This window comes from Chanodichthys erythropterus, chromosome 3, assembly GCF_024489055.1.
Source record: "Chanodichthys erythropterus isolate Z2021 chromosome 3, ASM2448905v1, whole genome shotgun sequence".
Lineage (NCBI taxonomy): Eukaryota > Metazoa > Chordata > Actinopteri > Cypriniformes > Xenocyprididae > Chanodichthys > Chanodichthys erythropterus.
This window is the reverse complement of record NC_090223.1, coordinates 20,685,791-20,708,507: the sequence shown is the minus strand read 5'-3', so window position 1 is coordinate 20,708,507 and position 22,717 is coordinate 20,685,791. Positions and strand designations below refer to the sequence as shown.

General features: G+C 37.9%; 1 protein-coding gene across 2 annotated transcripts; it reads right to left on the bottom strand.

Annotated features, from left to right (window-relative positions):
- Nucleotides 1-5,918: 5,918 nt before the first annotated feature.
- Nucleotides 5,919-21,064, bottom strand: tfap4 (transcription factor AP-4 (activating enhancer binding protein 4)). 2 transcript variants are annotated; one of them, XM_067381291.1, is made up of 7 exons: nt 20,727-21,064; nt 16,244-16,409; nt 14,176-14,274; nt 13,897-14,070; nt 12,970-13,125; nt 11,951-12,118; nt 5,919-8,869 (listed from the first exon to the last, which is right to left on the bottom strand). In XM_067381291.1, the coding sequence occupies exons 1-7, from the start codon at nt 20,813-20,815 to the stop codon at nt 8,720-8,722; spliced, it is 1,002 nt and encodes a 333-aa protein (XP_067237392.1). In that variant the 5' UTR covers nt 20,816-21,064; the 3' UTR covers nt 5,919-8,719. The 2 variants fall into 2 exon arrangements, with proteins under 2 accessions (XP_067237392.1, XP_067237393.1); XM_067381292.1 differs by having other exon boundaries at nt 13,897-14,067.
- Between the last annotated feature and the right edge of the window lie 1,653 nt (nt 21,065-22,717).

The window sequence follows — 22,717 nt, the reverse complement described above, 5'->3', positions numbered from 1 at the left end:
TTTGTACAAGAGTGCTTTGGTATATCAGCTGGTGTTGATTTTGGCAACTGAAAAGGAATGTTGTACAAGAGGTATAACAAGACAACACTATTCGTGATACAGCATTCCGTTTTTTAAAATAAGTCATTTAATGAATTTAATGACTGTTAATGAAGAAGTACTTGATGGTATGGTTTAAAATAGCTTGTTGGTCATCAAACTTTAGCCCAGTTTAATGAACTTACACTAACCCGATCACAGACTCGAGACGTGCTGGGTAGGATTACAGGAGCTGACAGTCGGGAATAAGGTGTAAAAGTCAGCATCATCATTTCCTCGGAGAGCGAAGATTAACGCCTTATCATTACACAGCAGACGCCAACTCAAGCACTTCACAGGCACATGAACTCTCCCTTCATTAATCTGTGAATACGCTGTAAAATGTACATGCACGATTCATTTGCAGAAGACAAAAGTGAAGTAAACAGCAGGTGGTTGTTTCTGTTGTTTAGAGTTTGGGATTAAGAAAAATTATGCAAATCCATTATAAATGAGCAATTTATTAATAAAAGACATTTAAAACTAATGAACTGCATGACTCCTGTATCATATGATTCCCCAGGCATGCTGAATGTGAATTTAGGCCAGAAACATGGTAAAAGAGGTTACTAAAATAAATTTTTAGGACTCCAATGCCTGGTTTCACAGACTAAGCTAGGATTAGGCCTTGGTTCATTTAGGACATTTAAGTAGCTTTTATAAACATAAAACATTATAAAATATTACTGGTTTGTGTCTTGAGACAAAACAATGGCACTGGCATATTTTAAAGGGTTAGTTCACCCAAAAATGAAAATAATGTCTCACCCTCATCCTCATGTCGTTCCACACCCATAAAACCTTTGTTCATCTTCGGAACACAAATTAAGATATTTTTGTTGATATCCGATGGCTCAAAGAGGCCTGCATAGGGAGCAAGATAATTATCACTTTCAGATGCCCAGAAATCTACTAAAAACATATTTAAATCAGTTCAAATCATGCGAGTACAGTGGTTCAATATTAATATTACAACGCAACGAGAATATTTTTCAAAATACGACTTATTTAGTGATGGCCGATTTCAAAACACTGCTTCAGGAAGCTTTGGAGCATAATGAATCAGCGTATCGAATCATGATTCGGATCGCGCGTCAAACCGCCAAACTGCTGAAATCACATGACTTTGGCGCTCCAAACTGCTGATTCGACACAAAAGATTCATAACGCACGAAGCTTCCTGAAGCAGTGTTTTGAAATCGGCCATCACTATATAAGTCCTTATTTTGTTAATAATGTTTTATTTATTTAGCGCCTTTCAGGAACCCAAGGATGCTTTACAGTAAGTTGCTATATAATATGAATACATATAAGTATTCAATCAGTATACAACATGTGAAAAACCAGATAGAACAGATAAAGAAGGTTACTCTACATTAAACTTACAAAAAACAAGCATAGTGCTGGAAAGTTGAGACAGACAATCAACTAACAAAACAAAGTGAATAAGTGTGTTTTGAGGGCAGTTTTAAAGGTCTGAAGAGAAGAGATATCACGAAGGTCTTGTTGGAAGTTTGTTCCAGAGCTTAGAAACTGATATGCTGAAAGCCCTACCACCCACACTAGATAGACAGAACTTGGGTACTGTAAGCAAGTTTTCAGAGCTCGATCTCAGAGTACGGGCAGGGACATAGGGGATAATCATTTCGCAGAGATAGGAAGGTGCTAAACCATGACGAGCCTTGAAAACTAGAGTAAGAATCTTAAACTGGATGCGGTAACTAACAGGGAGCCAATGTAGATGCTGTAAGACAGGGGTGATGTGAGCTGATATTTTTGTAAAAGTGAGGACCCGAGCAGCTGAATTCTGAATGAACTGCAAGCGATTTATGACTTTTTTGGGTAGACCATAGAGCAAGGCGTTACAATAATCAAGACGTGAAGTTATAAAAGCGTGAACAACAGTTTCTTCATCTTTGTGATTTAGTGAGGGTCTTAAATGGACAATGTTGCGGAGATGGAAAAAACAGGACTTGACAAGCTGATTGATGTGGGGTTCAAAACTTAGCCTAGAATCGAACAGCACACCAAAGTTTCGTATAGTGGAAGAGGGTTGAACCAGGACACCGTCAATGTTTACAGAAAAATTGTGTTGGGTGATATCAAGGGATTTAGGGGCTACTAGTAGAATTTCAGTTTTTTCCATATTCAACAATAAGTAGTTTTGAGCCATCCATATTTTGAGATTGTGTAGGCAAGATGTTAAGGAAGGGGGAGGAAAAACAGAGTTAGGTTGTACAGTGAAATAAATTTGTGTGTCATCAGCATAACTGTGGAAATAAAAGCCATGGTGCCGGATGATCCAACCCGATCTCACGGCAATTCGTACGTATTTTACGAGGTGGCTAAATCGTATGAATTCAAACGACCTCACTTGTACTAATTCATACGTTTTTTTGCTAAATCGTATGTATTTTACGAGTTGAAAATTTTTTATGAATTCATACGAATGACCTACCCCAAACCCCGCCCCTAAACCTAACCGTCACTGGGGTTTAGACAAATCGTACGAATTCGCACGAGTGATGTCGTATGAATTTATACGAAATAGCCACCTCGTAGAATAAGTACGAATTGGTCGTGAGATAGCGTTGGATGATCTGACCTAGGGGAAGTCTATAGATTAAGAATAAAAGTGGACCAAGGACAGTTGTTGTTTTTTTTGGCACACCAAAAATATTCTCGTTGCTTTATAATATTAATATTGAACCACTGTACTCACATGAACTGATTTAAATATGTTTTTAGTACATTAATGGATCTTGAGAGAGGAAATGTCATTGCTGGCTATGCAGGCCTCGCTGAGCCATCGGATTTCAACAAATACTAAAACTAAAAATGGCTAATTCATTTTAGTTTTAGATAGGCTACATGGTAGATTATAAAACTTGAATTATTTACAATCCAATCCAAGTCACCAATTAAACAAACATACCACAAAGAGCGCAATACCACTGAACTGCTTAAAAAAATAACACCTTTAAACCATTTTGAAATGATACTAGGTTGTGCATTAACATTGGCAGAACTAAAACTCTGAAAAAACAGCAAATGAATTATAACAATAAGAGTGAAAACTAATGAAAAGTAAACCAAATTGGTTTAGTTTTCAAATTTGGTGCTAGGTGTCAATACACATGCTAACACCTTTTTAGTTTAATTATAGTTTAATATCACAGCTTTGAGGGATATAAACATTCTTCGAGCACTCAAGGTTTATGATCTTTGCTCACGTACGTCACACTCCAGTAGTCAGAATAACCCGACAGCAATATGATCTCGTCTTTCTATTTATGAGGTACCCAAATGCAATTCAAATGTCACAGCAACACGTCTTTCTTATATTCAAAAATATCGCTTTGGATGTTAAAGTTGGACAGATTTGCTACTCGATATGTTAAGTTGCATTTATTTATATGTAATAGAGTGCCTCAGGGATGACGTGTTTTTGTAGGCAAAATCCAGAAGCGAGTTAGCATTTTAGGACTTCTGGTTCCATCGCCCTGAAGTCAATGGGTTTTTTGAATAGGTTTTTGCTAAATCATCTGAAACAAGGTCTGTGGTAAACAAAGCCTCTAAATATTTTCACGTTTTCATCTATGACATAAAACACACCAGTTATAACCCACTTGTTATTTTTTTTTTTACATTTATTGTGTCTTACAAACGTTGCTTGCTAACAAGTTGCTAACAAAGGGGACTACTTCCTTTGGCGGGGACTTTAGACGTCATCATGACAAACAGGACATTTGGACAGCATTTCTCATGAAAAAGTGGATAAGTATTCATACACAGTGCAGATCATAATCAGTGAGCATGTTTTTAAATAAAGTTGTTTTTTTTAATAAAGTTTGGTGGTGATGACTTTGATCCGCGACCATGGTGTGCTGTAGTCCGTTTATAGCCTACTGTTCGCTTTTTATATCTGACCACTTTAATTAGGCTTCAAAATGTATATGTTGTGTTAACTTGTAAAGATTATGTTGATAGACAAAATGTGTAAGTGTCATAACCCTTTGTTAAACACAGAGCTTATTTTTTTTGCGATTTTCCCAAAAAATTGACTTTCATAGGCTTTCAAAAGAAGGAACCCGTGCGCCACTAACTTCCGGGTTGGCCTAAAAAACACGTCATCTCTGAGGTACTCTGTAGCACTTAATCACAGCAGCCATTAATAATCATGATTCGGATCGCATGTCAAACTGTCAATGGCTGAAATCACGTGACTTTGGTGATTCGACACACTGATTCATTTATGATCCAAAGCTTCCTGAAGCAGTGTTTTGAAATTGGCCATCACTAAATAAGTCGTTTTTTTTTTTTTTGGTGCACAAAAAAATATTCTCATCACTTTATAATATTAATATTGAGCCACTGAACTCACATGAACTGATTTAAATATGTTTTTAGTACATTAATGGATCTTGAGAGAGGAAATGTCAATGCTCCCTATGCAGGCCTCACGGAGCCATCGGATTTCAACTAAAATATCTTAATTTGTGTTCCGAAGATTAACGAAGGTCTTACGGGTGTGGAACGGCATGAGGGTTAGTAATAAACAACATTATTTTCATTTTTTGGTGAACTAACCCTTTAAAGATCGTATTACAGCTTCACATTAATAAATATTATATTTATTGTTATCGTTCTTGGAGTGAACGCTATAATTTTACTGTTTATATTGTATAACTATTTTAGTGTCCACACAAACGCACAATGACTTTAAATGCTCAAGCTCTTTAAAGCAGGATGGATTTTGATTGGCTGTCAATGTTTTTATTGTTCATCAGCTGGAGAAAAAAAAAAAAAAAAAAACGCTGTTAAACTAACGTTATAATAATTCTCTGTGCCTTTATAGTTATTGTCCTTGGTGTGAATGGGCCTTTGCTATTCTAAAACTAATTCAATTCAATTCAATTCAATTAAGTGTAGTCAAACTAATTCAATCAAGTGTAGTTAAAGGATTAGTTCACTTCAGAATTAAAAATTTCCTGATAATTTACTCACCTCCATGTCATCCAAGATGTTCATGTCTGTTTTCTTCAGTCAAAAAGAAATTAAAGGTTTTTGAGGATATTTTAATATTTTTGAGGAAAATATACTTAACCACAAATGCTTGTCTTGCACTACTCTGCAATGTGCCACGCATTACGTATTCATGTTGGAAAGTACCGATACAGTATTTATAAAGCGAATGTCCAAAGACAAAGTTAAATGGCCTTTAGAAGAAGAAAAAAAAACAAAACAACGATGTTTGCTTATTTCGAAGTTGGAGGAGAAAATGACTTTTTCGCCCTACCGCAGTACTTCCTTCTACCTACGTCACGCACAACCTTTCCAACATGATTATGTAATACGCATCAACAAGCATTTGTGGTTAAAAAAATAAACATTTTTATTTTTTTTTTAGAAAATTACATTGTTTCGCTAGATAAGACCCTTATTCCTCATCTAGGATCATGTAGAGCCCTTTGAAACTGCATTGAAATTGAATGTTTCCTCAAAAACCTTAAAATTTGAATTCTGAAGTGAACTACTCCTTTAAATCGATAATATTACTGAATATTAAAAGTCTTTTAAACCCCAACTGACACTGACAAGAAATCAAAAACACTATCAGGGGTCAGTAGTTGAAGGAAAAAGAAGAGAAACCAGGCTCAGTTGGGGGCCAGTTTTCCTCTGGCCTAGCAAAGGTTTACAGAGCCGTTTATAATGTTAATGACTAACGTGAGAGTAATACAGACAATCCATACTTTATAATTCATATAAAAGACGAATAAATAACTACACAACACACTGAGAAGTTGTAAAAAACAAAGTACAAACTTTATTATTCTGTTTTTACAAAGGCACAAGCCTCTTTTCCCCAGTTTAAAAAAAAAAAAATACAATAGCTTCTCAACAACCAAACGGACTGACTGTCCCACATAAAGAGAAACAACAAAAATAGAAACAAAAAAAAAATGAAGAGATGACAGACAATAAAAGAGGGAGAAGATGAGAGACAGGACAAGTCTGGAGACTGCGGAGACGGCCAGAGGACATGTGGTGTGCCAGGACAAACGTTGAGGGTTAAACACAGCCGTGTGGTTCAAAAATCACAGCGAGAAGAGCTTCGGTCAAGGAGAACATCTCTTTGAAAATAAGAGTCACTCCTCGTTATACTACAGTAAGTGCTTCAGGTTCATAAAATCACCCCCGTTCCCCTCGACACACCCAACCTCCGATATGTCCTCAGGATTTCTTACAGTGATTTCTGTGAGTAGAAAATACACAAAAAAATAGACACCCTGTGGCTTCGGTAGAGGAAATGTTCAAACGCGGGAGGGCGAAAGAGACTTTTTCGCAAAGACAAAACCGTTATTACAGACTTGACGTGAAAAACAAAGACGGCACAAGCAGGACACTGACCCAAGCAAACCATTATCCAAATAGAAAAGCGCGAGAAAAAAAAAAAAATCTGCCAATATTAGATTATCTCATTCTTCTGGAAGCCCTGATTCCCAGCAGTCTTCACCGCAATACGAATGACAAGGTCCACAGAGCCAGCGTGCTGACAGCACCTGATAACTCCAGAAGGAAAAAACACATCTGTCCAGCAGCAAAAAGATTCCCTGTAATATTTCGTAAGGGAAAAGGGACATGCACACAATTGAATGCAAAAAAACAAAAAACAAAACTTCTTCTATGGCCAAATCTTGCCGACTTCATCGCCGGCAATGCAATGCAAAACACAACGGTAGATTGATCTGGAATGTTTGGAAACATCAACTGCGAGAAGAGATGAACACGGGGCGCCACGTCTTACCGCCGCCCTCTGGCCTCACTCTCTAGCGCCATCTTCAGGGCTAAAGTTTAAGGCAGGCCTCTGTGCCTCACCGTGCACACCGAAGCTGTGTTAAGGCAAGCCACTGGCCATTGTTTCGGCACAGGATACATCTCTCAATCCCACCAGGGGCATGAAGAGTTCACAGTATCGCATGGCTTATTCCAGGAGTGTCCAATTCTGCTCCTGGAGGGCTAACGTCCTGCAGAGATTGGCTGCAACTTGTCCCATACCATACCATACCTAGTTCAGGTGTTTGATTTGGGGCTAGAGCCAAAGTTTGCAGAAAAATGGCCGTCCGAAAGCAAGCCTGGACATCCCTGGCTGATCTGGAGAGTTCAAGCAGGAGTAGCACCACCTTGCCGTCCATGTGATTATCTGTGACGTGTACGAACGCCAAGAAATACAGGGAAACTAAAACATTCAAGCGAGCAGAGTGAACCAGCGAGTGCATAGAGCTAGAGCGCAAGATTACGGGCTAGTCCACTCCTAAACAAACATCACTATACGCCGCAAAGAGCATCTGACATGACTTGGACGACAAATGGACATTCTGGGAGAAGACCAAAGGGGCCATGAAGTTCCTTTCAAACGGGGGGTGGGGGCGAGCTGCATAGGCTGAAATCGGGCCACGACAACCCTGGTAGTGCTATTTCCACACTTCCTCAAAAACAAAAAAACAAGACTTTTGCGCTTGTACTAGCGATTGTGCTAAAAGCGACACAAATTTCCTTGCAGGTACGAGTACCTGGCGGTTAGCTTATTCCATTTGATATACAAACGACACTGAAAAAAACATTCGGCCAGAATTTTGAAATTACGACTTCTAGGACAGAACCGGGGGGCGTTTGGACGCGACGGAGGGAGTGCTTCACCCTACACCAACGTGTGTACTGGGAACCCAGCCCAGTAAAGGTGAGCGACAATAAGTGCACAAAGTCCCCCCTCTTTGCGTAATTTAAAAAGTGCGCTCAATACAAGGCCCCTCTAAGCAGTGGCGATCTTTGTCCCGCTATTGAGAACTTGAAAATGGGAAAACTAGACTAAACTTTGTCTACGCCAAAAAAAAAAAAAAAAACGGCAAAAAAAGTAACATTTCCTCTAAAGTTTCGGAAGCCATGGTGTGAAACAGGTTTCTGAAGTCTCATTGGCTCACAGTGATGCTTCAAGCCTCCCCAGAACGGAAAGAGGAATGTAACGCAGCCAAAAGGGGGCGGGGCAAAGGGTTCGTTTCGAGAGATGAGACGTCTTGTAGCGCGGCAATGGGATTCCTCCAATCAGAAAACTCTACTGCCCTCTTATGGGCAGGATATAGGAAGTGATATAGAAAAACAGGAAGTGACGAAGCAGAGGCCTGGAAGACCTGTGGCAGATTCCGACACAGATTTTGTGATTCCCCTCACAAAATCGCTTACCTGGGAGCGTGCGTTGGTGAAACTAAAGAGAACTCAACAGAGCATGAGTAAGAGCTGTATCATATGAATGTATCAACAAGTTACCAGAGTGCTATGGAGTTATAGTGTACTGTGTGAGTATACATAAGCGTGCTCTTTCTGTTTTTGCGGCACATTTCCTGTAAACTTTTCTCTTTTTTTTTTTTTCGTTTTTGTTTATATTTACCCCCCCCCCCCAGAAACCTTCAAGTCATTGAGTCTGTGAGTCCCGTATGCAAGTGTGAAGAATACAGTGACAGGAAGAGAGGAGAGAGAAAGAAAGAGTATTTCTGTGGAGGCCCTTCCACAGACCCCCTCGCCCCTCTCTGTGCCCCCCGTTTACATGTGGGGGGGGGTATGGGGATGGGGGTGACTGGGGCAGTTAACAGTCCTCAGATCCTTCGTTGTCAGAGGCGGTGTCGGAGTCTCCGGTGTCTGTGAGGACACGGCCCGGGGTGACAATGACCGCCCGGCGCTTTTCCTCCTCAGGCACGACCATCCTTTCCTGCGTGCCTTCGATGTGCTGGATGGCCTGAGGGAAAATAAAACGAAACTGTTAATGTGACTTCATCCCAATTCTTTGATTTACTATCTTTTTGGCCGTTTAGTTGCTTGTTCAGATCTTAAATGGTTCAGGATGGTCTACCAGTCAGTTTGTCCAACAACAGACTAGTTGAGGTGTGAAGCTGCATAGAATGTAATGGAGCACTGCAGGAATTACTGAATTTTGTAAGCTAAAACCCCAGAAATGAAGCACAGCTGGTTCAGTCATCCTAAAGTCAAAGTTTTTTTTTGTATTTTTAATGGTTTTTGGTTAAATGCCACAAGCTTTTTTTTATGATTGTTTTACTTGTCTTTAAAAATGTGGTTGCTAACAAGTGAGTAAATGTGACAACAGAGTTTGTCGGGGACATTAAATGTCATCATGCCGAACAGGCAAACTCATCTACTTGGTTGTTTGCTTTTATAGCCTCTTTGTGTTTGTGATTGCGCTCTTGCAAACTATTATAACTCAAACCTTCAGAGGATTTTTTTTTAAATAAAAGGATGAAAGAGTTGTCAGAAGCTCAGCGAGGGTGATATATTTAGTCTTCAAAATTCATTTGCGAACAAAACGTATAAGACTCAGTTTTGTTGATCACAGATTATTTTCTGCAATAATTCAAAGGCCAATGGAAAAATCCTTTTGGGTTTTTGTCAAGGGAACCAGGGTGATAAGTTGGCAAACAAAAAAACATCATCACTACAGTGCTCTATTAGGCCCGACAATTAGTGCCATTTCCATACTTTCTCAAAAAACAAGACCTTGGGTTGGACGATATGACCTAAAATCAAAATCTCGATTAATTGAACATTTTACCTCCATTACAATTAATGAACTTTTTTATGTTGTTGTTGTTTGTGGTTTTATTTGTTTTTTCTTTCTTTTTTTGCCTTCATAGTTCTCTAACAAAGTTTGTATTGTAAATATTGTATTGCTTGACTATTAAAAGATGGGATTTTTTCCTAATGAAAGAGTGCTCTGACATAAGTTATTTTATCTATTGGTCGTAACATTTCTTACAGATTTCTGCTCGTTGTAAATCAGATACAGATTAGCACAGTACCAGTACATTTATTTGAATGTATTATTGAGAGGGACTGCGTGTGTGATTTAGTCACAGCGTCTCTCTATTAACTGTGAAGCTGTGGGTTGTAAATCGTTACTTCAAAAGTAGAAAAATATATGCTATAACTTTTGAGTTTCTAATCTACTTTAGTGATAAATCACAGGACAGCGTTGACGAGTTTCTGTGTTTCTGCGCGCGATCTTCACATGATGTGCAGCTACTGTCTGTATGAGTGTTTGTGCGCCACAATGCATCAGCGCAGCAGCTCAATGATACACATCTGATGGTGTAAAATCACTTAAATGCTCAAACCGGCAAGCCTTTAAACACATACAACTGACAAACGTTCGTGAAGACGTAAGCGAAAGTGATCTCACTTCGGGGCTCACATGCTGTCTGTGTATGTTGACTCTGTTTCAGTTCACCTCCATATTGCTTCCATGCTGCTGACAGGACGGGGCGGAGTCACATGACTATGCACACGGTAGTATTTTTTAAAGGTGCCGTAGAACATCTTTTTAAAAGATGTGATATAAGTCTAAGGTGTCCCCTGAACGTGTCTGTGAAGTTTCAGCTCAAAATACCCCATAGATTTTTTTAAATTAAATTTTTTAACTGCCTATTTTGGGGCATCATTAAATATGAGCCGATTTAGGCTGCGGCCCCTTTAATTTTTCACGCTCCCTGCCCACGGAGCTCGCGCTTGCCTTTAACAGCATAAACAAAGTTCACACAGCTAATATAACCCTCAAAATCTTTACAAAGTGTTCGTCATGCAGCATGTCTAATCGTGTAAGTATAGTATTTATTTGGATGTTTACATTTGATTCTGAATGAGTTTGATAGTGCTGTGTGGCTAAAGCTAACATTACACACTGTTGGAGAGATTTATAGAGAATGAAGTTGTGTTTATGAATTATACAGACTGCAAGTGTTTAAAAATGAAAATAGCGACGGCTCGTCTCTGTGAATACAGTAAGAAACGATGGTAACTTTAACCACATTTAACAGTACATTAGCAACATGCTAACGAAACATTTAGAAAGAATTTACAAATATCACTAAAAATATCATGATATCATGAATCATGTCAATTATTATTGCTCCATCTGCCATTTTTCGCTATTGTTCTTGCTTGCTTACCTAGTCTGATGATTCAGCTGTGCAGATCCAGACGTTAATACTGGCTGCCCTTGTGTAATGCCTTTTATAATGTTGGGATCATGGGCTGGCATATGCAAATATTGGGGCGTACATATTAATGATCCCGACTGTTACGTAACAGTTTGTGTTATGTTGAGATTCGCCTGTTCTTTGGAGGACAAATTAGATTTATATAAGGAGGAGGAAACAAACGGTGTTTGAGACTCACTGTATGTCATTTCCATGTACTGAACTCTTGTTATTTGACTATGCCAAGATAAATTCAATTTTTAATTCTAGGGCACCTTTAAGGGGAAAGTATTAACAGAATGGGAAAATTATGTTGGTTAGAGGTTCTAAATTTCAGTTTCGATTACTTTCCAATTAATCGTCCAGCCCTACTATACCCTCATGTTAGCAAGTGCACTAAAACATTGTCATTCAACCTCGCCAATGTTATAGCAGTGGAAACCCCTCAGAGAGGATTCCCATGCTAACAAAATCACTTGTGAGGAATATTCCTGTCATTATCCATGATCTGTAGGTCTCATTGTTATGTGCGATAGAGTTATAGATTAACATATATTAAACAAATAAACACACTCACTCTGATTAAAAGCAGCAAGACTTTGCATTCAGTCAGTACTATTTTTTTTTTTCTTTCATTTTTGGCATCACTGAACTACTTTTAGACAAATTGTTTAGTTTGTTCAAACAACCCAGTTGAAAATTAGTCAGATATATGAACTTTTGCACATCCTTAGTCTGAGGGACAGCCATTTACCAGTATAGCTAAGTAACAACGCTGCATAATGTTGGATAAAAATAGTAAATGTGATTTCTGAATAGACGTGTTTTACCTGCACAATGGTGTCCAAGTTCTGTCGTGATGTGGATGCTGTGTTGATCACGGAGGTGGGGCCCATGGTTACCACAGTGACATGATGGGGAGGGGGTGGCGGCGCAGGGGCGGGAACGATTACTGTGGCGTGATGAGTGGGTGCAGGCGGCGTGGCGGGAGAAAACACCTAAGGAATAAAGCCAGACAGAGGGTTACAACAAATTACAGACAACTTTTCCATGAACGAAGTCAACATGAAATCAGAACTTGCACTTTTTTGGGGCCAGTAAGTGTTTTTTTATGTTTTTGAAGGAAGTCATGCTCACCAAGATTGCATTTGTTTTATTACAAAATATATTTTTACATGTTTTAAAATGTACTTTATTCCTGTGATCAAAGCTGAATTTTCATCATCATTATTACTCCAGTCTTCAGTGTCACATGATCCTTCAGAAATCATTCTGATATGATGATTTGATGCTCAATAAACATTTCTGATTATTGTCAGTGTTGAAAACAGTTGTGCCGCTTCCTATTTTTCATACATTTTTTTAGGATTCTTTGCTGAATAGAAAGTTTAAAAGAAAATTATTTATTTGAATCAAATCTTTTATAATGTTATAAATATCTTTACTTTCACGTTTGATCATTTTAATGTGTACTTGCTGAATAAAAGTACTAATTTCAGAATCTTAAAACTTTCATCAAAATGTGCTAACATTCCCGTCTGCTAAATCTCCTCTGTTCACATAAAAATACTAAAACAATTAGATGATGGGTAAAACAAATTATTTTAACATTATTATTTGAATATTGAGTCACTCAGAAATCTGTCACATTATAGAAGTTAAATGGCTTGCGAATGTAATTTGATGTTGTCTTTAACTCTTCTAATGCCCTCTAGTGGATCAACACATCAGATCAACACCTACAAACTCAAGCTGACAAGGTGCATTGCAAAACTGAGGACCGATCTTTTATTTTGTACTTTAATGTTAGTGTTTCAATGATATGAGAGAGAAAGCGAGAGTGTCTGACCAGCGGGCTGCGAGCAGGGGTGCTGGTCTCTTTTCCCAGCTGTTCCTGCTGCTGCTGAAGGCGGAGCAGAGTTTGCGTCTGCACATGCTGTTCCTGGACCTGCTGTGCGATCACCTTGAGCTTCTCGGGGTACAAGTGGGCATCCAATGAACGGATCTAACAAACACACAAATAGACACACAGACCCTTGGTCAGCATGTATCCAGAAGATAGTGTTCCCTCTTAATGCTTTTTTTTTGTTTGTTTTTTGCCTGAGGAAGTTTCTCCCGCGAGTTTCATGGATAGCAGCAGAGATTGGGGTTTAATTTGCACTTCAAGTGTGATGTTCAGAAACGATTCAGGCTCTCAGGGGAGCCGTGCACCTTCTGTGAAATCTCATTAAATATGCAAAGACTAAAGCGAGCTAATTTTAGCAAGCAAACTGATGCAGCACAAGGAAAGTTTGATGACGGATTTCACAGATGACAACTCTTCAGCAATGGGCCACGATGAATACAGATATGCGAGATTTAGTCAAGCAAACATTTGAACAACAGATCAAACAGCACCCAATGAGTTCTACTGAAATTTGTCAAATAAATCTATTATGAATGAGAACACTCTGTAATGGGAGATGGCATGTCGTCAAAATTAAGGTAAAAGGCGTTTACAATACATTTAGGACTTAGGAAATCCCTACAAATTGTTTGGGATTGGAAATAAACCAATTCTGTTCTTTTGAACTTTCTATTCATCACAACTGTTTTCAACAGTGATAATAATAATAATAGTAAAATGTTTCTTTATCCCCAAATCATATTAGAATGATTTCTCAAGGATCATGTGACACTGAAGACTGGAGTTATGAAGCTAAAAAAAATTAGCTTCGATCACAGGAGTAAATTACATTTTAATATATATCACTGACTGATACGGCCACAAATATACCTGTTCTTCCAGCATCATGCGAACCGAGCGCTCTTTATCCAGCTGTTGTCGGAGTTCGATCATCTCTCTCCGTAGATCCTCCACCTTCTCCTCCTCCAGAATGTCTGGAGATCCGATCCCTTCATCCTTCTCCTCGGCACGCCTCCTCTTCGGAGACGAGCCGCTGAACTCCTTCTGATGGGAGGAAGAGGAACACATGAGATGTGTGGGGACTGAGAGAGCAGTGAAAAAGATGATACAAGCTCCCAAATTTCCTCATAACGGGTTCACGGGCTTCACCTGTATGTAGCGTTTGAGTTGGGTGTTTTGTTGCAGCAGCCGCGTCTTCTCCTGCTCCAGAGAAAAGATGTATTCGGCCGTTTGCTGCAAGATGGCAGCCTGAGGAAGAGAAAGAGATTGCATTATATCCATGTACTGGCATAATGTGATGGATGCCAGAAGTACACTACCATTCAGTTGTTGTTTTTTATGAGAAAGTAATAGTTTTATCCAGCAAGGATACATTAAATTGATCAAATGTGACAGTAACAACATTTAATTCATTTACATATGACATTGTAATTCTGAAATTGTATTTCACTGTTTTTATTCATTTTGAGGAATACTGAATGTTTTTTTGTGTAAGTGAGATGAGTAAATGCATGTTCACATTTAGTCTAGAACTACAATAACCATCATGTTTACACAGCGAACACAACGCCTCTGCACATTTCTCTCAACATGAGGACAGGAGAGCTGTCAGTCAATAAATGTGAAAAAGTAATGCGTTACTTTACTAAACTCACAAAAACAAAAAAAACCAAAAAAACAAAACAAAAAAAAGTGTTGGATTTACTTATAAAGAAGTGTCAAGTGGTTCCATGCAACTATTACGGAAGAGGATTAGGGCCAAACAATAATAAAAAAAAATCAGATTAAAGTTGTTAAATTTCGGGAAAAAACTTGTTAAATTGAGAAAAAAGTCGAGATAAAATTGAGAATAAAGTAATTAAATTATGAGAAAAAAGTCGTTAAATTACGAAAACAAATTTGTTAAAATTATGAGAAAAATGTAGTTAAATTTGAATTTAACAAATTTGTTCTCATAATTTAACTTTTTTCTCATAGTTTAATGACTTTATTCTCAATTTTATCTCGACTTTTTTCTCGAAATTTAACGACATTCTCATAATTTACCAAATTTGTTCTCGTAATTTAACGACTTCTTTCTCGTAATTTAACGAGTTTATTCTCAACATTTTATCTCAACTTTTTTCTCGAAATTTAACAACTTTAATCTCGAGATGGTTTTATTTTTTTATTATTGCTTGGCCCTAATCCTCTTCCGTAAACTATACTGAGTAATTTGTACAAATAATTTAGTTGTATGAACAAAAGAAATTCAAGTAAGGCTGACAAAATTTCTTTGTAAATACAAATCATTTGAATTTGTCACTTTAACATATATTTATATGTGCATTTCACTTAATGTTATGTTTATTACGCAAAGTGAACACAGTTATTGACTTTATTTACCTTATTAACTATATGCTCTACAAAATGCACTAAAAAAAAGCAACTCACTGAACAAACTCAACTGAATTGAGAGCAGGAATTGTATAGGAGTGCTCACATCCTAAACACAGGTGCCACTCTTCTGCATAATGGTAACCACAAAATTCAAAAACATTACAGAAACTACTCTAAATGTCCAAAATAACCGAACATTAAACAGTAACATAAACTAACAACATCTTTCCCTTTTCTGAAAAACATATAAAATAATACTTTAATCCCTAAATTTACTCTCCTAATGCTTTCCCTAGCAAAGCATGCTGATGTCAACATTAATTTGTGCGTTTCACTCAGCAATGTTAAGTTGACTGAACAAACACTTTAGTAAAGCTGACAATACTCCTTTAAATTAAGTTCATGTAGTTACATGAGTTTAAGTAATGTGAACAAGGATGGTTTGAGTGAAACCAACAACAGTGAAAGTAATTTTTTTTTTAGTGCAGTTACTTGAAAAAGTAATCTGATTGCCTAATTCAAGTTACTTGTAATGCGTTACCCCCAACACTGATCGCAAGTTCTGTCGTTACAAACACAATTCAACGGAACTTGCGATCATAGTTGGGTAACGATGCTTTTGGGAAACACACCCCTAAATGATTCGTTCACACATTGAACTGATCTGATTCAACTCACTGGAGGTGAAAATCATAAGAGAACAATGAAGATTCATACACAACTATCAGATGACTTTAGAAGTTTTGCAATATAGCGCTGCAAGTTATATGGACTACTTTTGTAGACGCTTATATTCACTGAAATCAACACTTGATCTCCACTCTTGGTTCTGACTCACCTTGCTTAGCTTTTCCCCGTCACTATGCGGGATGAGTGTTTTCAGAGACTGGAAGCCAGCATTGATGCTCTGCATGCGCCGGCGCTCATTACTATTGGCGATTTCCCGCCGAATACGTCGCTCCTGGTCCCGCGCCGTCTCTGGCGTGAGGGGAATGTTTGCTAAGCTGTGAAGAAGAAATATTACTGCACTTTAGTCTTCTTGAAATGAATGAAAAGGTATAAATATTACATGAAAAGGTATAAATATTGCATTTAACCTGTAAACTGCCACATAAATAAGGTTATATAAGGCCATTGTAATGCAGAGTCCAATTTCATTGGTTCACAGGATGAATTTTGAGTGTTTAAGCTTTCGAATGACACCTAATTTATGATTATTACTAAAATATGTGATGGGAAAAAAGCACACAAGTGTCCTGCTACCAGAACACTGACAACTAGCAGGCTAATCTCTTAAAGGGTTAGTTGAGTTCACACAAAAATTTAATTTCTGTCATTAATTACACACCCTTATGTCATTCCAAACCCATAAGACTTATATTTTTGTTGAAATCTGAGAGATTTCTGTCCTTTTATTGACAGTCTACCCAACTACATCTTTCCGGGCCCAGAAAGGTAGTAAAGACATCATTGTGTGTGTCATGAATGCATGTTGGAGATTAATATTTTGTAAATAAAGGAGTTAAATTATGTTTTTTTTGCAAACAAAGCACTTGCGTTGCTTCATAAAATCAAGGTTAAAGGTGCAATATGTAGAACTTTCTGTCTGCTAGAGGTCTCTAGAGGCCTATTCAAAACAAAAGGCGTAGCTTGATGACGCCAAGTTTGAGGACATGTGGTATCCATCTCAACGGACGGTGCAAAAAGAATAGGGATTGGACTCGGGAAGAAATCATATTCATGAATTAGATTATTAAGGTTACTGTAGTATGAAGCAGAGCAGGATCGACAGGACCGAGTGTTGTGGAGCTGAACGAGGATGCTGGAGCGATTGAGCAACACACGCCTCACAAGCAGCAGGACTTTTATTATGACACAGTTGCCAGCGCTGCTTTCGCTTTTCCGTTCATGAGTATGAGGTAACGCAGCTCTGTTTATCATATTAGATACATTTGAGTGCGTTGAAAATGACATTATAACGTCACTCTGTGCATTCGCTCGTTAGTTTTCTGTCTAAAAATATATCAAAACAGTTGTTCCCTTGCCTATTAAAACATGTAAATATTAAAGCGTCTTTGGTGTTTCCATGGTTACTACAAAATAAAACCGGAAACCAAGGGTAACGCGGGTATGACGCAATCGACAGGCGACTCCTCACACGTCCTTGGTTAAGATTGCAATTTTCTCACGATTTACAAATAGTTGCAAACATTTGGGATATTGTAAGTACTCAAGTGAACAAAATATATAACACTTGCCTAGTGGTTTTTGGAGATTTTACTGCTAAAATATTACATATTGCACCCTTAAACCACTGGAGTCACATGGATTACTTTTATGATGTCTTTATTACCTTTGTGGGGCTTGAAAGTGGTAGTTGTGTAGCTGTCAATGGAGGAACAGAAATCTCTAAGATTACATTAAAAAGATCTTCATTTGTGTTCAGAAAATGAATGAAAGTCTTACATATTTGGAGCGACACGAGGGCGAGGAATTCATTTTCATTTTTGGGTGAACTAACCCTTTAATTAATGAGGTCATAAAGCAGCATGTACGATAATTATGCACTCAAAGAAATTGCTATATTAAAACAACACGTTATTTAATTAATACTGTAATTTACTTCAAAGAATGAGAATACCATGGTATTAAAATGTTTTTTTATTTTATTTTATGGTACTTTTTGTGAAGGAAACTTTCGCAAAATGTTTTGTTTTGGACAAAGTGTCCAAATGATTCAATGAAAGCTGAATAAAGTTAAATGATCTCTTTAAAAATGACATTCTAACATTATATTATACATTTATATAACTACTAACTGTTTTTTCCTTGCTTACATTCCTAAAACAGGATTGCAACATTAAGAGTATCATTAGAGTGCAAAGTAGTAAATATCGACTTTGAATAAAATCTGAATGATTTCTTTAAACGATACTGTTTAGAACAACTATTTTGCTTACATCCCTAAAACAGGATGCAACACCGAGAAAGAGAAACATTAGAGTGCGAAGTAGAAAATATTGACCTTCCTGAATGCTCATTCAAGCCCATTGTGTCTATATTCAAGCCCTTGGAAATCTCTGCCTCACACGGACACACGCGTGCTTTGGCCGAGGAAATCAAACCCTAATTGAACTTCCTCTCTGTCTGGGCATCTCACGGGGTATCTCTGGAAAGCCTCTCTTATCAGCAGCGCCTCAGCTGCGTGAGGACAAACATGGGGAACAATTGTGCAGGCGCACATGAGGGGAGAGAGAGGTTTCCCTGCTCGCTTCCTTACGTCCAAGCGGCTCAAAACCCGGCAAACAGATCCAATGCCAAAATCACAACAAGAGCCAACAGTGGAATGAGAGATATGGTCAGATCAGCCATTTCCAGCTGTACACATGAATATGACCCAGCTTCTTTTATGCATGAAAATGAAACAGTCAAGAGTATTTTAAAGGGATCGTTTAGCCAAAAATTTTAATTCTGTCATCATTTACTCACCCTCAGGTTGTTCCAAACCTCTATACATTTCTTTGTTCTGTCGAACACAAAGGATATTTTAAAGAATGTGTTAAACTGAACAGTTCTGGGGCACCATTGACTTCCATAGTATTTTTTCCTACTATGGAAGTCAATGGTGCTCCAAAGTGGTTACAAACTTTCTTCAAAATATCTTCCTTTGTGTTCAACAGAACAAAGAAATTTAAACAGGTTTGGAACAACTTGAGGGTGAGTGAATGTTGACAGAATTTTCATTTAATTTAATTAAATGAATTATTAAAGCTTTCATTACAATAAAAAAAATATATACATTTAAAATTTTGAAAGTAACATGTAAAATCGTAAATATCTAATAAGCAATTTCATATCTATAAATTAAAATAAAATACTACAATACTTTAAAAATAATAATAATTTAAATTTATAATTTCATCAAAATAATAATAGTAGTGATGTGACAGGATTCCTAAAATATTACTGAGCACTACTAATCAGTCACATTATGAATAAAATAATAATAATTTAATGCATCCATCATTTTAATTCCTATAAAACGATGAGAGAAGGAAGAATTGCCTTTGCTTGACAACTTAAACATTGTTTTAACCAAAAAGAAAACAGAAAATAGCCAGTGTACTAGATGTACTTTAACTATCGCATAATTTCTCCAAAACAAAAGATAATGACGCTTCTACCTTGGCATTTTTGGACTTGAACAATTGTAATATTGATGTATTCATCGTACATTGGACACCTTCAGTTGATATGTTGAAGAAACATGGAATTAACTATAAAAAAATATCTAAAAAAAAAAGTGCCCACAACCATCCCTTTGAAGACTATACGCATCATTTGTATGCCAACTGACATCGGGAAAACTACAATTCCCAGAACGCCCCGCGCTAATCGGTTTACTAGCCCCGCCCCCTTCTGAGAATGGATCGCAGATGCATTGACGGGGCCTTACTTCAACAGCATACACACCCCCTTATTAAAATAACACCAGTTATTAATTTACTAACCTCTAAATACATCATATCCCATTCACAGTTGGTCGAAACTAAAATATCAAGCGAGATAACGAACACACTCGCTGGCCTAAATAAAAAACATCGTGTTCACAGTTGATACGGTCCGCCATTACAACAATGCGCCTCTCGCGCTTCCTCCGTCCATGCGGCAGCACCGACGCAGTCCAAATATCATCTGATCTCCCTCGCACCGCACGCACGCCGAGATTTCTCGCGCTTTGCGCGCATTTCAACCTCATATATCGGAGATGCTCGCATTCTGGAGACGTTTAATATTAGATTGCAGTGAGAAACGGACGACGCCAAACGCACGAGCCACAAGCATGGCCGCACTGCCCACAATAACTTAAGCCCCGAAAACACGCGAACTTAAGCCCAAACGCACTTTTAACCAACACACCTCTATATATGCCCACTGATTTAAAGGTGTAACGAAATATGCGCGGTTTCTAATATTAAACACGCGCGCGAGATCAGCAGCGTGGTGGTGTGTGTGCAGGCAACCACGTGGTTTGTGTTTGTTAGACACAAAATGTATCGATTTCGCCGAGATATTTCATAGGTAACACTGACATGACAAGCCAAGGGGGTCCCACAGACCCCCGGGAGACGTATTAAATTTAGAAAATCGAGTCTCGCATGGGTTCCGTCCTGTCTAAACCCTCTAGATGGGCGCATGTACACAATAACACAGAAATCATGCACGCATGTTACTCTAGTAGTAGCGCTGCTGCTGTTGGCGCGCGATTAAAGAATCGTGCACATATGTGTGCGCGTTGATTAAAAGAGGGGCTCACGTACCTGCACAAGCCCCCTATGACTTCTTTCTCGGTTTTCCTGAAATGTTGCAAGGAGGGCACCTTCTGAGCTGGTACCATGAAATACTCCATGCTTCCCCTCTTCTCTCCAGCTCCGGCGCCTCGATTCTTCTTGTACTTTATTGATTTAAAAACCAAAGCGTCTCTTTCTCATGTAAGAAGCAGAGCTGCGCGTATCCTGCTGATTTCGGGCATGAGCGCGTGAGATGAGTGTTGAGTTGTAAGGTTACTCTACTCTTCCAGCTGATGGGGTTCCCTCGTAGTGTGTGTGTGGCTCTCGCTTGCTCTCTTTCCCTCCCTCCTTCTGCATGTGTGCGTGTGTGTGTGTGTTTGCAGCTGATCGGATGTCTTTCAAGGCGGGAAACAGCTGGTAGGAATCACACACACACACACACACACACACACACACACAGCCCTGCTGCACAACCAAAATGCCTCCTTCCGCCGAACGGGAGGACTTGCATGTAAACAAAGGAGTATTGCAACAGCTTTTAAACCTCTTCCATACTCTCCAGTAATCAGCTGGACTGCTTCATGCTTATTGCATGACAGAAAGCGTACTGTAATAGATGCATTTAAATATCTGCCTCGTGCGCAATATCGACCAAAATGCATTTAAAGCACCATATGTAATACATTGCTCGCGTAAATATCTTGTTTTTATGATATATATAGCTTATTTTATGTAAATACATGTTGTTTCATATGAATCAAAGCATCGTGTTAAGATTGTCGGTCAGGGCATGTGTTTAGTAAGCAATTAATGCATGCATATTAAAATATTAATCTATATATCTTGCATTGCGCGCGTAAATATATATATATTTTTTTTTAATAAACTAGCTTTTTTGTATTTTAAAGAACGATCCTAAAATGTCAGAATGCTTATAATACAAATATTGATCTAGATATGTTAAATAATCCGTGCATTATTATTTTTTGTCAATAAAGAAAGCTGTTTTAAAGCACGAATCGTACAATATAAACGCATCTTAGAATATGTTATCTTAATCTGTATATATATATATATATAACGAATGTAACCATGTTTGCACAGTGCAAATCTTAATGAATTATAATATTGCTCTAGGTGTGTTATATCGCGAGCGCGCTCATGTAAATGGGTTCTTTTTCTTTGGCTGGGGGGTGAAACATGCGGGATCAGCTGACATGCTGGCAGGGCTTTATAACAACACCAACCGACGGAGGAGGAGGAGAGGAGAGGAGAGAAGAGAGAGGGCTGACACTCAAACACCATTTTGGGTGCATGAAAGTTGTAGTTGTAGGAGGAGGAAGAGGAGTTACCTAATCGCATACTCGGAGCACAAATCACACACACAGACAAAATGGGAGCGGTCATGAAGAACCCGGAAATGTGTTTTACTGTGACTCAACTACATGCTGAGGGCGAAACGTGGACGAGCACGAACACGCGTGGACGAGACGGGGGAAATTACAGTTTAGAAATTTTAAAAATTTTATCTGCATAATATGCCCACTTTTTTACGTGTGTTTTATATAAAATACATAATTATACATATTATTTTATAAATAATATTGTGATATAATATTTGTATTATAATACAAATATATAATTACATATAGAAAACACTTTTTATTTAAAATGCACGCACACACACACACACACACATATATATATATATATATATATATATATATATATATATATATATATATATATATATATATATAAAACACCCAAAACACACTCAATGTTATATCCTGGAGCACAAAAACAGCTAATCTTGTAATGGGCAATTTATGATCAGGCTACAGCCAGTAGCCTATTTGTAAAAAAAAAAAAAAAAAAAAAAATCATTATATATACATTATATATATATATATATATATAATGATTTTTTTTTTTTACAAATAGGCTACTGGCTGTAGCCTGATCATAAATTGCCCATTACAAGATTAGCTGTTTTTGTGCTCCAGGATATAACATTGAGT

Bases quoted from the DNA above. Each gene is read 5' to 3' on its own strand.
- tfap4 (XM_067381291.1), bottom strand. From the start codon at position 20,815: ATGGAGTATTTCATGGTACCAGCTCAGAAGGTGCCCTCCTTGCAACAT. The intron at 14,275-16,243 runs GTGAGTCAGAAC...TCTCTTCCTCAG, and splicing joins ACGGGGAAAAGCTAAGCAAG to GCTGCCATCTTGCAGCAAAC. The intron at 13,126-13,896 runs GTATATTTGTGG...TGTGTTTGTTAG, and splicing joins GCATGATGCTGGAAGAACAG to ATCCGTTCATTGGATGCCCA.